General features: G+C 32.9%; 1 protein-coding gene and 2 pseudogenes across 1 annotated transcript; 2 read left to right on the top strand and 1 right to left on the bottom strand.

Annotated features, from left to right (window-relative positions):
• The first annotated feature begins 1,759 nt into the window (after positions 1-1,759).
• LOC146923922 (E3 ubiquitin-protein ligase RDUF2 pseudogene) lies at positions 1,760-3,708 on the top strand (annotated as a pseudogene).
• Positions 3,709-6,521: 2,813 nt separating this feature from the next.
• On the top strand, positions 6,522-7,955 carry LOC146923921 (aspartic proteinase PCS1 pseudogene; annotated as a pseudogene).
• Positions 7,956-10,742: 2,787 nt separating this feature from the next.
• Positions 10,743-14,710, bottom strand: LOC146923920 (FKBP-like peptidyl-prolyl cis-trans isomerase family protein). Its single transcript, XM_085709007.1, has 6 exons — positions 14,585-14,710; positions 12,818-12,936; positions 12,396-12,529; positions 12,235-12,314; positions 11,866-11,958; positions 10,743-11,154 (listed from the first exon to the last, which is right to left on the bottom strand). Exons 2-6 carry the CDS (start codon positions 12,924-12,926, stop codon positions 11,004-11,006), a joined length of 567 nt encoding a protein of 188 aa, XP_085565133.1. The 5' UTR covers positions 12,927-12,936; positions 14,585-14,710; the 3' UTR covers positions 10,743-11,003.
• Between the last annotated feature and the right edge of the window lie 384 nt (positions 14,711-15,094).

Here is a 15,094-nt window from a genome sequence, read left to right as displayed (position 1 = left end):
AGTCCCTTCTATGGGAGTCATGGTCCTTGAATTTTTTCTGATTTTCTAGGAAAGTTTCGGAGCAATTCGATCAAGTAGCCCGAAAACCCGATTTTTGACTAAGAACATGTAACAATGACCCAAGAACAGAAGGATGAGAGTTAGGAAGATTAATATTGTCTCTAAAATGACTATCCATGTTACAAACATGTTTAGAACTTGTGCTGATACAGTTCGGATTATATAATCCGAACTGTTTTACCTTGAAAAATGGTGTTTAGGGGGTTTCCAGATTATGTAATCCGGAAACATCATGTAACGCGCCCTATTTTTTGAAGTTTCCGGATTACAAAATTCGAAAAAATCCGTTACTCATTTTTTCACCCTTTAACAAAAGAAAACACCATTCCGGATTATAAAATCCGGAAACTCAAGGGTATTTTTGGAAAAAAATAGGGCGCGCGAGGAAACCCATAGGGTGGGAAAAGTAATTTCCGAAATATAATAGCTTATGAACTAAACCCAATAACCTAGTGGTATGACCCATTAACCCATTTACTATTTGGACATCCACTATTAATATTTATAACAAATTTGAGATTTACCAAAGTTTAAGATTTTATTGTTTTATATAAAAGTCAAATTTACAATCAAGTGCGTCATATTGAGGATTTTGTTTTTTGACGGAATATTGAGGAATCAGCGGTGTCACTATTTTGGTCAATAAAATAGTAACTTTTCTGTCCCATAAGTCTTAAGACAATTTACAATGGTTACTAAACTCAACATCCACTTTTTTAACTTCCAACATTCCACATTATTTTCTGTCTCTTCCGTCTAATAATTCAATATTCATTCAACTTTTACCATCTCCAATGTTTTTCATTCGACACTCTACCCCATCACTTTTTATTTCATATTCTTATTTACTTATATATATATTTTTTTATGATTACATAAAATTACAATTATCGATTATAATTAAATTAAAATACTAAACACTTAACAATTTATTTTTTAGTTTTTTATAAAAACAAAATTTATTTAAATAATATATTTTTATTTTATTAACTTAAAATGTAATACAATAAGCTAAGTCTCTATTTAAAATGTAATACAATAAACTAAGTCTCTATAGACAAAACTTCGTTTTTTTTGTGTCCAAATCAAATGAATCAAGTCTCTATTTATAGACAAAAAAAATCATGAATTTTGGTTAAAAAAATTAAATTGCAATGAAATAATTGAATTCAAATTATTAAGATGAGACAAATCCAGACAACCAATCAGGATGCGACACGTGTTACTCTTATCCTCTCACCTCTTCTCTCTCCGCGTCACTGTTTGAGCCCACTCGCACCTGTCGGCGCGTGCATATCACGCGCTTGTTGTGGCCAACAAAAATGCTACGCATGGCAAATGTTCCCTGGCAGATTTTCAGCATTCAACATGTTGAATACTTTCATCTCCTTTTTCCTCCACATCATCTCTCAACCAACTTCAACTCTCCATTGCAACACCACCATGTGTTGAAATTGGCTTTCAACACCACCATTGTATATGGTCTAATTCAACTGACAAAAATATTAAAAAAATATATTAAAACAGATGTTATGACCGGGGTTCAAACGCTAACACCTTCACTTTATGTATGTGAGTTTTGCCATTTCGTATATCTAAAATAAAATAACAACTTTTCTCAATTGCATAAAATTGTATGTACTGATATGAATTTTTTTTAAATAATCAACCAAATTAGTTTCCTTGCTGATCTGTTTTCTCTCTCTTCCAACTGGCTAGGTTAGTTCTTGTGTAAAAAAAAGTTGTTATACTAATATCAGACAAACCCAAAAATAGAAAGAACAGAGTTCCATGCCAACTTCACTTGTGACAATTACAACAATTCCTTAATTAGGCTTCAAAATAGAAATTATTTTGTTCCTCCATGTTTGGTTCTTAACGTTGTTTTTTTAACTAGAACATAAACTTTCCATGTGTCGTAAAAAAACAAATTTTCTGACATGTTATGGAAAGAATATTTGTTATGTTGTTATCATCTTCCACGCTATACCATGAACATGAACCTGCCATTGTCTTCATTTTCTCTTCCCTAATATGTACTATGAAACCCTTCTCTCTCTTCTCTCAAACACAGAAATTATACAGTTCATAGTTTTTCCAATCTCACATTGCATCGATATTGAAATTTGAAGCCTTAGATTTTCAAATCTCCATTTTTTTTTAATTTCTCTAATCAAACTTTCAATTGTGGTGTTGCATGGAATTTTTCTTATTTCTATAAGGATTAAAAAAGCATCAATTCAATTCTATAGGTAGATGTCTTCACATTGGTGTTATAGGTGCAACAAATTTGTTAGGGTATGGAGGCTAGGGATGCCAATATGTCCCGATTGTGACAGCGGTTTTGTGGAAGATGTCGAACATTCAACACATTCCACCAATGCTGTTGGTGGCCGTCGAATGAGGTTCCCTATGGCGGCGGCTATGTACATGATAGGCCATCGCAATAACAATTATAATCAAAATACTTTTCGACGCCACCGTAGAAACAATGTTAACGGTGGAGACATTTCTCCGTTTAACCCGATTATCATGATTCGTGGTGGTGGTGGTTCCTCTGAGGGGACAAGCCGTGAGCGTGAAGAGAATCACGGGTTTGAGCTTTTCTACGAAGATGGTGCCGGCTCTGGTCTTAGACCATTACCTCCAAGGATGTCAGAGTTTATTCTTGGGTCTGGATTTGAAAGGGTGATGGAACAACTTTCTCATGTTGAAGCTAATCGCAGTGGAAACGAGGAACATAATCAACAACATTTACCGGCATTAAAATCCGCGGTGGAATTGTTACCGACGATTGAAATCAATGAGAGTCATATGAATGTAGAATCACATTGTGCCGTTTGCAAAGAGCTTTTTGAACTTGGAATTTCAGCTAGGGAAATGCCATGCAAACACATATACCATAATGAATGCATACTTCCATGGCTTGCAATTCAAAATTCTTGTCCCGTTTGTCGACATGAATTGCCTAGTGAACCACCACAAATTAACAATGACATTTCCAATTCAAATGAAGACGGGAATGTTGGGTTGACGCTTTGGAGGTTACCGGGTGGAGGGTTTGCTGTGGGAAGGTTTTTCGGTGATGGAGGTGGGGGTGAGAATAGAATGGAGCTTCCTATTGTTTATACAGAAGTGGATGGTGCATTTAACAATGTTGGAGAACCAAGAAGGATTTCATGGTCATTAACATCATCTAGAGGAGGGAGAGGAAGAAGTAGAGGGGGTGCATTTCGTAGAATGTTGAGCAATTTATTTGGATGTTTGAGAGGAGGTGGAGTTAGGAATCACCATTCTCCTTTTACTACTAGAGAGTTTCCTCAACCTATGACCATGAGAAATAATAGTGCATCTCATACCAATGAGAATCCTTCTCCACGTTCACGTAGAACTTGGTCTATGGATGCAAATGGAGGAATTAGACCATGGTAAGATAATTCCAACTAAGAAGGATACAAAATTTCTTCATTGCTTAATGATTTTTAATTTGGGATAGAAAATGGAAGATATTGAGAATAATATGAATGGAAGATGCAATATGATATGAAAAATATCGGCAAGGACTATACGATTTGTATCGTCATCTTTAATAATGGTGTAATTATAGTTGTTATATGAAATTAAACAAATCTTTTCTATCTCATGAAAGCCTTTGAGGTATTTGTGTATGTTTAGGAGAAAGAATAACAATGCATTCGTGATAGTTAATGAAATGAACATTTATTTCTTTTTGTATCTAACAAATTGTATAGTTTTTCCCTAAAAAAAAAAAAAAACCAAATTGTATAGTTTTATTGACTGCACTTTTTCTTTCAATTTTTTTTTTATCTCATCAATTCAAAATAAAATGGTACACATATAAAATTGGATAGCATAATCATGACATATGCAAAGTTATGTTTTGAGCCTTTATATAATTTAATTTAATAAAAGAAAATAACGAGTCGATGTAAGAAGTTAGAAAAAGTTCACATAACTAGTGATAACTTGCCTAAAATTAGCACTTTTACGATCATACAAGGTTTATGCATTTGCTAGTCGTACAATACATGTAGGTCAATATTGTTTCTGATTTACGATCATAGATAAATATAAGTTTCTCTTTGCTATATGTGAATCATAGATTTCAAGTTTTCTATTAGTTTTTGGTAGTTTTCTCTTTTATATAATTCCTAGAAAACTCAACTTAGATTCGTTATCGTAACATTTACTTGTTAACTTTTAAGATTCTATTTTATTTTAATATTTCTGATTCTTATTTTGATAATAAAAATTTGAGGTTTTTTATAGTTAAATAGATCAAATATACTAGATCAAATATATTTTTTGAAAAAGAATATATCAGACCATATATTTGAATCGTAAAAAAAAATGAAAAAAAATTAACTGTGAAGATGTTTGCCATGTAACTGTAGATATGCATGAATAATAAAAGTCTCATGATATGGATCAAATTATCACATCAGACGAGTGATGGTGTAATCGTTGAGCATGATTTGACTCTCAATTTAGTTGAGTACGTGACTATTAACATTTGTATCATGTTGTTATATTATTATTAAAATTCTTTCAAAAAAAATATTATTATTAAAATTAAAAATATATTAAAAATAAATATTAGGTTATTATTATCTAAAAAATTGCTTTATTAAAAAATGCGAAAGATTTTCCCATTTCTTTATATATTTCTTATCTCCAAAGCTTGACCTTAAAATAATAATTTTTTTTTTTAAAGAGTTAGACACTTATTAACTATTTGGATATTTAAGACAACGTGTTCTTCCGGTCGACCCATGAGCCGGAGACCTTTATTTATGTTTATTTTTTTATTTTATTTTTTGTCTTAATGAAACCTTTTTAATTGATATGATTTAGTTCCTATATGTCTTTTTTTTTTTTACGGGATTGTTTTTTTGAGCAAATATATAAGAGGTATTTTTTTGACAAATACATAAGAGATAATTTTTGAAGAAAATAGAATTTTTTTGACAAATATACAAGACCATCTACAATGATAAGGTCTTACTTCATAGTCTTGGTACCTATTAGGTACCACCATAGTGGAAAATTTTTTGAGTATCTAATGAGCTTGGGGATCTCAAACAAGTATCTCGTTTATTTGCGAGTCCCACATATTTTTAATATTAAAAAATAAAATGTAATGATAGAGATTTATTGATAGATGATTAGTGACTCGTGTTTAAGTAATTTGTGTGAGGTGTTCAGTTGGAAGGATTAAATGTTTATTAGGTATTACCCATTATAAATGACTGATGGGTACACATGTGACCCATTTAAATACTCAAAAATGAATTTCTCTATTGTGGATGCTCTAAGACCATCCTAATGGGGTGTCTCAAATTTTAAGACTTGGTACCTATGAGGTACCTTCATTTGAGAGAAATGATTTTGGGTATCTATGAGGCACTAGGTTTTGACGAAGACCTTTAATCTTAAGTAAGACTCACATTTTTTTATAGGCTTAATTACACTTTTGACCCCCTAAGTTTCCCAAAGTTGCGATTTTGGCCCCCTACAAAAAACAACTCTTTTCAGGCCCCCTAAGTTTACTTTCTGTTGCAATTTTGGCCCCCCACGCCAATTTTGACCCAGTCAACGGACACGTGGGCGCCACGTGTGTAAATTTTTTAAATTTATTTTATTTTTAATTTTCTTGTTTTTTTAATTTAAAAAAATATATTTTTGTAATTAAAAAAATTATTTTTTTCATTACAAAAATAAAAAGTTTTTTTTAATTATTAAAAATAAAAAAATTTAATTTTTTTATTACAAAATAAAAATATTAAAAAAAAATTAATTAAAAAAATTTATTTATTATTTATTTTTTAATTAAAAAATAAAAAAATATTAAAAAATACAAAAATGCGTCCACGTCAGCGTTGAATGGGTCAAAATTGGGCTAGGGAGCCAAAATTACAACAGAAAGTAAACTTAGGGGGCCTGGAAAGAATTGTTTTTTTTAGGATGCTAAAATCACAACTTTGGGAAACTTAGGGGGCCAAAAGTGTAATTAAGCCTTTTGTATATTAAAATATTAAAATGTAATGATATAAAGTTATTCATAGATGATTAATGAATCTTGTTTAAGATATTTGTGTGAGGTGCATGGTTAGAGAGATTAAGTGTTTATTAGATATCATTTTTAAAAAATTATTAATAAGTGATATATACATGTGAGACTTATTTACGTCCCAAGAAATATATGTCTCAATTGTGGATGATGTTAGAGGTATTGTACGCACGGAAAAAAATGATACATTGTAATTTTACATTGTAATATATTATATTAATATTGCAATCGTTTAGCCTTTATGTGCAATTAATAATTTTGATATGGAATTAGTATTTTTCTTCTCTCATATGCTTATAAATGGAATAGTTTCTCAAGGAATATTTCTCAATGATTTTTTTAGTAAACTTTTCCTCAATTTCTCAATCATATGGCTTATTCTTGTCTCACTGTTCCTCTCCTTCTTCTCTTCTTTATTTTCTTTCAAATTCAAACACGTGCTGCTTCATATGTCTCCTCACCAAAACCACAAAACTTCGTCATTTTGCCTCTAAAAGTACAAACACTCCCACAAACACCACTTTCACCACGTAAGCTCACTTTCCAACACAATGTAACGTTAACGGTTTCATTGACTGTTGGATCTCCTCCACAGAGCGTTACCATGGTCCTCGACACAGGGAGTGAACTCTCATGGCTTCATTGCAAAAAACTCCCTAGCCTAAACTTCATTTTCAATCCACTTGCTTCTTCCTCGTACATCCCCACTCCATGCACATCCCCTATCTGCAAGACTCAAACTCGAGATCTAATCAATCCTGTTTCATGTGATGCAAATAAACTTTGCCATGTTATCATCTCCTACGCTGATTCCTCCTCTATGGAGGGCAACCTTGCCACGGAGACTTTCTTCGTTGGAGGTCCTGCTCAACCAGGAATGGTATTCGGATGTATGGACACCGATACTAGCTCTGGTGATGAAGACTCCAAGACAACCGGGTTAATGGGCATGGATCTTGGATCGCTCTCATTCGCCAACCAAATGCGGCTCCCAAAATTCTCTTATTGCATCTCCAACAAGGACTCCACCGGCGTGTTAGTCCTTGGGAACATCGCCACTCCCCCACGATTAGGTCCTCTTCATTACACCTCTCTTATTAAAATGACAACGCCATTACCTTATTTCAACCGGTTTGCTTACACGGTTCAACTCGAGGGGATTAAGGTTTCTGAGAAATTGTTGCCTCTTCCAAAATCCGCCTTTTTACCCGATCACACTGGAGCGGGTCAAACCATGGTGGATTCGGCTACCCAATTCACTTTTCTACGCCAACCGATTTACACTGCTTTAAAGAATGAATTCGCAATCCAAACCAAAAATATACTAACACCTCTAGGTGACCCGAAGTTTGTGTTCCAAGGTGTTATGGATTTGTGTTTTAGGGTTCCAGTCGGGTCGGCTCTTCCTGTTTTACCGGTTGTGACATTGATGTTTGATGGGGTTGAGTTGAGGGTAACCGGAGAGAGATTGTTATATAAGGTGAGTAAGGTGGCAAAGGGTAATGATTGGATTTATTGTTTCACTTTTGGGAACTCTGATTTGTTGGGGGTTGAGGCTTTTATTATTGGACATCATCATCAACAGAATGTTTGGATGGAGTATGATTTGGCTAATTCTAGAATTGGATTCACGGACACAAACTGTGACGTTGCTCGTCAACAACTAGGTTTGGTTTTTTAGTTTTTAGTAGGGATAAAAATGAGTAGAGTTTGAGTATTGTATTATAATATCCATCCTTAAAGAGTGGCTACAATTTTTTTAGAACACATAACAATTTATCCAAAAAAATGAATGAATAAAAGTAGGGAAATGTTAACCAGTGCCCTTGGGACACTGGTTAACATTTCCCTTAGTTTATTTGGCCAATCTACCGTACGAGGACTCATTCTTACTGCGGATTTTTTTACCTAAACTCGTTATGATTACTTTTTGTGAAAATCCAACGAATCCGAGTTCAATTGTCATTTATATATGTGTGTGTCAGTGTTTTTGTCTTTGTGGAAGTCACAATGTAGAATGGAACACATGAGCTCTTATATGTTTCACTTTTGACTATGGACTATACTCTAAACCTGCTTCTTCCTTTTTGCAACTATTTGCTTGAAAATTAATTGTTCTCTCAAATCTCTCTATTAAACTAAACTTATCATTTCCACGTGAGTTTAACTTAGAGACATTGCATAATATATACAGGAGTCGAAATTCAAATTCTATACACTCCACTTATATATTTTTTTGTTAAGTAATTCTAGTCATTAAATTACTTAACAAAAAAATATATTTGACTCATCATAATTGAAAGATCGACTTTAGTCTATTTTTTAGTATTTATATAAATTCCTTCAAAAAGAGTATCTATATAAATAAATAAAAAATTAATATACAATCCATATATGAATGGATACTCTTCATGGATATAAACACCTTATATGGAGGGTCCTTGATTTATCCTACCCCCTTTCTTTTATGACTTGCGAGCTTCAAACAGAAATTTTCTCAGATAGAAAATATATATGTATAAAAAAACAAATAGGAAAAAATGAAAGGTGAAATTTAAATTAGTATCGTAATGAAATATTGAAGAAAATAATAAATGAAGAAGAATCATCTTTTTGACTCATGAACAAATAAAGAATGCAAAAATACATGATTTTTTAATTCGAAAAAATAGGACCACTTTAATTAGATATCACATGTCAAATAAATTAAAACTTAAGAAAATGAAAGAAAAACTTTTTTCTGATCTTACGTTTTTCAAAAGGACTTTTTTTGGACACTAATTTAGTGCCAAAGTCCCCTTAAAAATCCAATTAAGTATTTTTCAATTTACAAGCTTATAGTCAACACTTGAGCACATGTTCAACTTATAGTACCAAAATGCAACAAAAAGATAATACAATGAAGTATACAGAACTGAAACAATATATATATATATATATATATATATATATATATATATATATATATATATATATATATATATATTAAACATCCCTGCATATTAAACATTACGGATATTGTAATAGGTGATTTTGTGTGCTATGTACCATTTTTGTTGTTGGAATTTAACCTTTATGAAATAAATTTTACATGAGAAAAATTATTTCTAAATAAATTAAATTTCGTTCCTGTGAGCATAGTTCAGTTGATAGGGATAATGCATTGTAATAGGTAGAGATTGGGGTTCGAACTCCGGACATTCTATTTATATTCATTTTCAAAAGGTGAATTATTCCACTAGGATACTCGATAAAGAAACAAATTAAATCTCATGATAATGCACAACTTTTGTGCGTTAAGAGATAAAGAAAGGAAACACAAACAACAACAACAAAAATACAAATATCAACTTTTTTTTGGGCAGTATTAAAATTAAATGTTAAATTTATATACACCGTCAATGTAAACATCTTTTACACATGCGTTTAATAACAAGTTGTCACTAGCTTATGTCATTATTTTGTGAACCAACTTGTAATCTTGTATGTATAATTTTGTATGAAAGAGGAAAGAAAATTCCATATTCCTTTTCTATCATCTTATCACAAAATGTTGGACATCACCAACTACTATATGCAACATAGACATGTATGATTGTATCCTCTGTCAAAAAAAATGTATGATTGTATCCTTTGTCAATCAAAAGCAAAGTCTAAATCAAGTTGAAAATTTCGTGTTCTATATCACTCACCCAACTTGGAGTTGAAGTTTCAAACCATTCTTTAATGACATTAGAGCTAATCGACAATAGATAATTAATAATTAAACAGACTACTATTTTATTTCTCATGTTAAGACAATGATTTTTGGTATTTCTGGGCTCCATATATTTAATATATAATTAAGTCATTTTGGCCTGTAGTATGGAAGTGTAGGCTTGTTAATTTAAATCTGAGGTTTTGATCACCTTTATGTGGCATAGGATTATAAGTGAGATTCAATGTCTATTAAATCTCAGCTACATTGAAGCTGGACTTGGAGAAATTTATCATGAGAAATAAATTGTGTGCCATGTACGATTTTTTTGTTCATTACTATACAATTGTTTGATAATAATTATACATTTACACATCAAAATATAAAGCCACATTCTCAAAATTGATGACAATAATTATACATTTATACATCAAAATTATATTAATGGAGATATTCAATTTTTTTAAGAAATAGAAAGGATTTGAACTCGCTCAAAACAAAACTTGTTTGATACTCGGAATTGGTAATGGATTTTTTATAATACACACAACTACTTCACTAGCATAAAAATAATTTATGATATATTTATAAGCTATTTTCAAAAGTTGTTTCAAATTTGTCATGCTTTCAGCTCTTCCAGAGTTTATCTTTTAATTCCATCTTTGATCGTACATAAACACAAACTCTTATTTATGAATAAGCTATTTTTAAAATACAAGATAAAATAAAGTCGATGCTTTTCCATATAAACTATAAGTTGTTTTCGTAAACTATCTTGAAAAGCTTACATAAATAGGTTAAAACAACATATAAGCATGTCATAAGTAGTTTTCATATAACTCTTATCCAAAAGAGTCTAACAAATGTTTATGGTAGTAGATAAGCACAAATAAATAAATTCAAACAAACCCTAAGCACTTAATTAAGTTGTGGTGAGCCATACTTGGGCACATAAAAGAACCAAAATTAAAATATAGCTGAAATGAAAAAACATGTTATTGTACTCATTGTCTCATTCCATAGCAAGCTACCCAACATCTTATATTTATGGAAGTTTATCACTTCATACCAACAATTATTTAAGATGGACACATAATTTTGGAAACAGCTATTTAATTATCTTCATACATAAGTTTTTGCAGATGTTTGAAGTCCCTACTTTGCTTTCCCTTTACCCTTTCCATGACCTTTTTTGGCATCAAGTTTCGCTTGCACACGAGCTGCAGCTGCCGCTTTTTGTTCTTCTCTCTTCTTCTTCTCCTCCTCTTTGGCTGCAGCAGCAATCTCTCTCTGCTTCTTCAGCTCACTATGTTTTATTTCAAGTCACAATTTAAACAACACATTGGTATATATCCCAACCAAACAGAAAAACTTTTTAATATAAACGAAATTTGCATGAGTTGAACGGCGGGAGCTCACGAGGGCTAGGCAAAGCACCATGGCTCAAACAGAACTTACATATAAGATTATTAAAAAAACTAAAAATCGAGACAAACCGTACCGAAAAGAACTGAATTGTGACGGGCAAGAATGTTTAATTTGTGTTCTTTTCGGTTCGGTTTTAGGATTTTTTGAACAGTTCTAATCAGTTCGGTTGAATTTTTGGTTTTCTTTAACAATCTTAATATTAGTTAATAAAGTTTAGTTCACAAAGAATCAGTTTCATGCAAAAGGTATATTCAGTTTTCTCTAAAGGTAGTTTGATTTGGAAAAGCACCACGGTGCACTGAACCTTTGTGCCAGTTTGGTTTGGTTTAGGAAGAACCATTAACAGTTCAGTTCAATTTTTTTCTTCCTGAACTGAACCGTGAAGATTAATACTCAGAGATACTTGAATATTACCTACCAATGAGGTTCTCACTCCGGTAGGCGGTAGCAGGATTCGAACTCACGTCCTTGTAGGATATGAGCTGAATCCTCACCAACTATAGCAACCTTCATTGACTAAAAACAATAACAACTCAACCTTAATAAAAAAAAAAAAAACGTGATTGCCATATAATGTGCTGCCACTTACTCGAGCCTAGCCCTCTCCTCAGAAACACTTCCAGTAGTGGAGCCCTTACGTGGCCTACACGCAACTAGCTCAACTTCAAAAACAAGTGTTGCGCTGCAAGGGAGCCAAACAAGTAACAATTAGAGATTGCATTCACAAGTAAATGCAATGCAATTTCTTGCGAGTATTACTAAGAAAACCTTATATTAGGAAACAAACCAAGCACCAAGAATTTACGGCATAGCTTCCCCTGAACTTATATTAGCATATTCTGTTCATTATACTAATGAAGTACTTAGACTAAAGATTTTGATAATTAATTGCCTTTTTGGCATTCTTTCATTTTTTTTTTTTAATCAAAATAATTAGTGCATGAAATGAGATAAGTACTCTGGGGGGATATCTGGCGGAGATCCTGCGCTACCATATGCATATTCTGGCTTGCATGTTATTTTTGCAACTTCTCCAACCTGTTGAAACCAGAGGAAAAAAATGAGATGAAAACCATTATTTAAATGATTCAAGTTCATCAAAAGCATAATTTGTTTGACCTTCATGGTTTTGACTGCAATGTCCCAAGCCTTGATAACACTGCCTTTTCCAACTTCAAAGGAGAATATAGTGTTGTCTTCATGCGTAGTGTCAAAGACTTCACCGGTATCAGCGAGTGTGCCTTCATAGTGTACTGATTGGAAAAGCAATAATACAGTAAGAAAGAATAAAACCATGCAAGTCCTATCGCCTATGGAATTTTTAATAGAGATTACAAAATACACCCTCCGATCACTCTTATCAACAAAAAACCACTTTTTAGGTTCATAAATAATTGATGCATCTGGTCAATATTATAGACTAGATATGTCATTTATTCAACGGATCTAAAAAGTGGACTTTAGATTATAATAGTGACCGGATAATATAGTTCGTTACTATACTAATTCTGAACTCGTATTCGCATTACGGGAAAGCATACCATCAACAACAGGGAAGTCTTCTGTTGGAGCCACAGCATCTGACTTGCTCTTCCTCACAATGGTCTTGATGACTCCACCATCCCCAGACAAATCAACTGAATCTCCCATGGTTTACACACTGTAAAACAAAACACGTTACAATAACAAAGATAAAGCATGACTTCTTTCTCCGTCACCAACGTTGCATTCAAGGTTTTAAAACTCGAGTCTATGAAGAGTGTAAGCTCATGAAATCTCCGTCGACATTGACTCATAAACAAGAGTTTACTTGATGCAGGAATTATGGTTAAAACATCCAGAGTAGAATCCAAACATATTTTAATACTATGTGCATAGTAAATATGCAACATTCTCAGTAACAAAGCAGACCACGGTGAAGCTTCATAAGCAATCAATAAATTAAAGTACGATGATCTGCCCAAACCAAACTAGAATACAGCATAACAACTCAAAATCAATGACCAAATTCACAAATCATCAACACCCAAAAAGAGAATAACAAGTTAAAAAAAAATAAAAAATTGACAAATCAAAATGTTCAAAATTACTAAAGATGGAAAAATGGATGGTAGGGCTGGATTCCCCTCAATGAAGCTAGATTCAGCTAGGTAGAACTAGGGTTCAGAACATCAGAGCTGGGTTCACTCACCTCGCTGGCGTATTGCAAACTTGCAATGGGGGGTTTGTTCATGCTTTCACAGGGAGCAATGACGTTATAACTCAATATGAGCTCACATTGAGATGTTAGATGCGTCATGGATATCATGTGCTACATCGGCGAGGTTAGTGTTTTGTGCACTAGAGAGCCTTATCAGTCAACCATTGCATTTCGGGTTTTTAAATAGACACTAAACCACTGTCATTTTAGATATGTTCAGGAGAAAATAACCATTATGTTGTAGACTCATTCAATCATCTTCAAACTTGCAATTCTACGCGAGTCTACCCAATTTTACTCAAAAACACTTGTAAGCAAGTTGATTCGATTTTGATACTAAGATTCATAAATTCAGTGCAAGCAATTCTATGAGTTAACTTGAGAGCTTAACAACTACGGTTACATTATATCAAAACTCAAAAGATTTTTCCTTTAAGCAATGCATGCGAAGAAGATAAAAACATAAAAATGGATCGGGTTGACACAAGCCTTGTCCAAGAGAACCAAAACATCGCATAGAAATTACAATCAACACTAATTACAACATCCTAAACATGGCACTGAGAAGGTTTTAAGTAAAGTCCGTGACAAAATTTGAGCCACGAGTTCACGACAAAAGGTTTTATATGTCGCGGAAACCACGACGCAACGGCTTTTGAGGTCAAACGGACCACATTTGATCACAATTCTCCGCAATATAAAGAATCACAACACGACTACAACCATCAATTATCATGATCACTATTTAAAACCCAGACACTAACTACAAATAAGTACATTTATGATTTATCAAAATTATAGCATAGACCCCACAATTCAGACTCATGTATCACAGTTAATCACCAAACCCACCACAACACAAAATCAAAATCAGTAAACCCATTACACCCTCAACCAAAAAGCATGCAACTTTCACTTCCCCAGTGTTACAAACACAAGACCCAACATTCATAAACTTAAAAAGATTAAATTTTTCAAACAATTACATCGTAAATCAGTTATTCTTGCAAAAGGGTCAAAGAAAATCAAAATCTAAAACAATAAAATAAAGGGTTTAAACAGTGCTTAATAAGAAGAAAAAGAGTCAACGATGGTGAAAGTGATGAACCTTGTTTTTTGTCTCAGCTGAAAGGTGAAGAAGCTTCTGAAACAAATCGGGTTAAACGGGTAAACGGGTTGAAAGACAACGAGGTATTTTGGAGAACAAGAGTGGCCATATGCGTCTGGTGAACCTGTTTCTCAGAAATGGAACATTAGCGTTAAGAATAGAAGAATCCAAAGGGGGTAAGTGCTCCACGCGCAGTGTCCACACGTGTTCTATACGCTCCAAAGTTGAGGGTTCCATTTTGTGGGGGTGTAGCTCATCTAAACTTTTGATTTGAGATCCTACGATTCATATTTTTTAACTCAGTTTTATGAAGGAAATTTGTTTTTTTATCGTCGATTTGAAATCAAACGGTTCAAACTTGTTACAATATCTTTGTTGTAACTGCTCGAAATCCAATTAGTGGAAATGGATTCTCCTATGACATGGTTCTCCACCGTTTAATTTAAATTGGCATATGAGATCGTTTAACTACGTAAAATCGATTTGTAATGTGGATTGTTTGAACTCGAA

Source organism: Medicago sativa, chromosome 5, assembly GCF_051527215.1.
Source record: "Medicago sativa cultivar Bolivia chromosome 5, Bolivia_mono, whole genome shotgun sequence".
Taxonomy (NCBI): domain Eukaryota; kingdom Viridiplantae; phylum Streptophyta; class Magnoliopsida; order Fabales; family Fabaceae; genus Medicago; species Medicago sativa.
The sequence above is the reverse complement of the archived record's forward strand: the minus strand, read 5'-3'. Positions and strand labels throughout refer to the sequence as shown.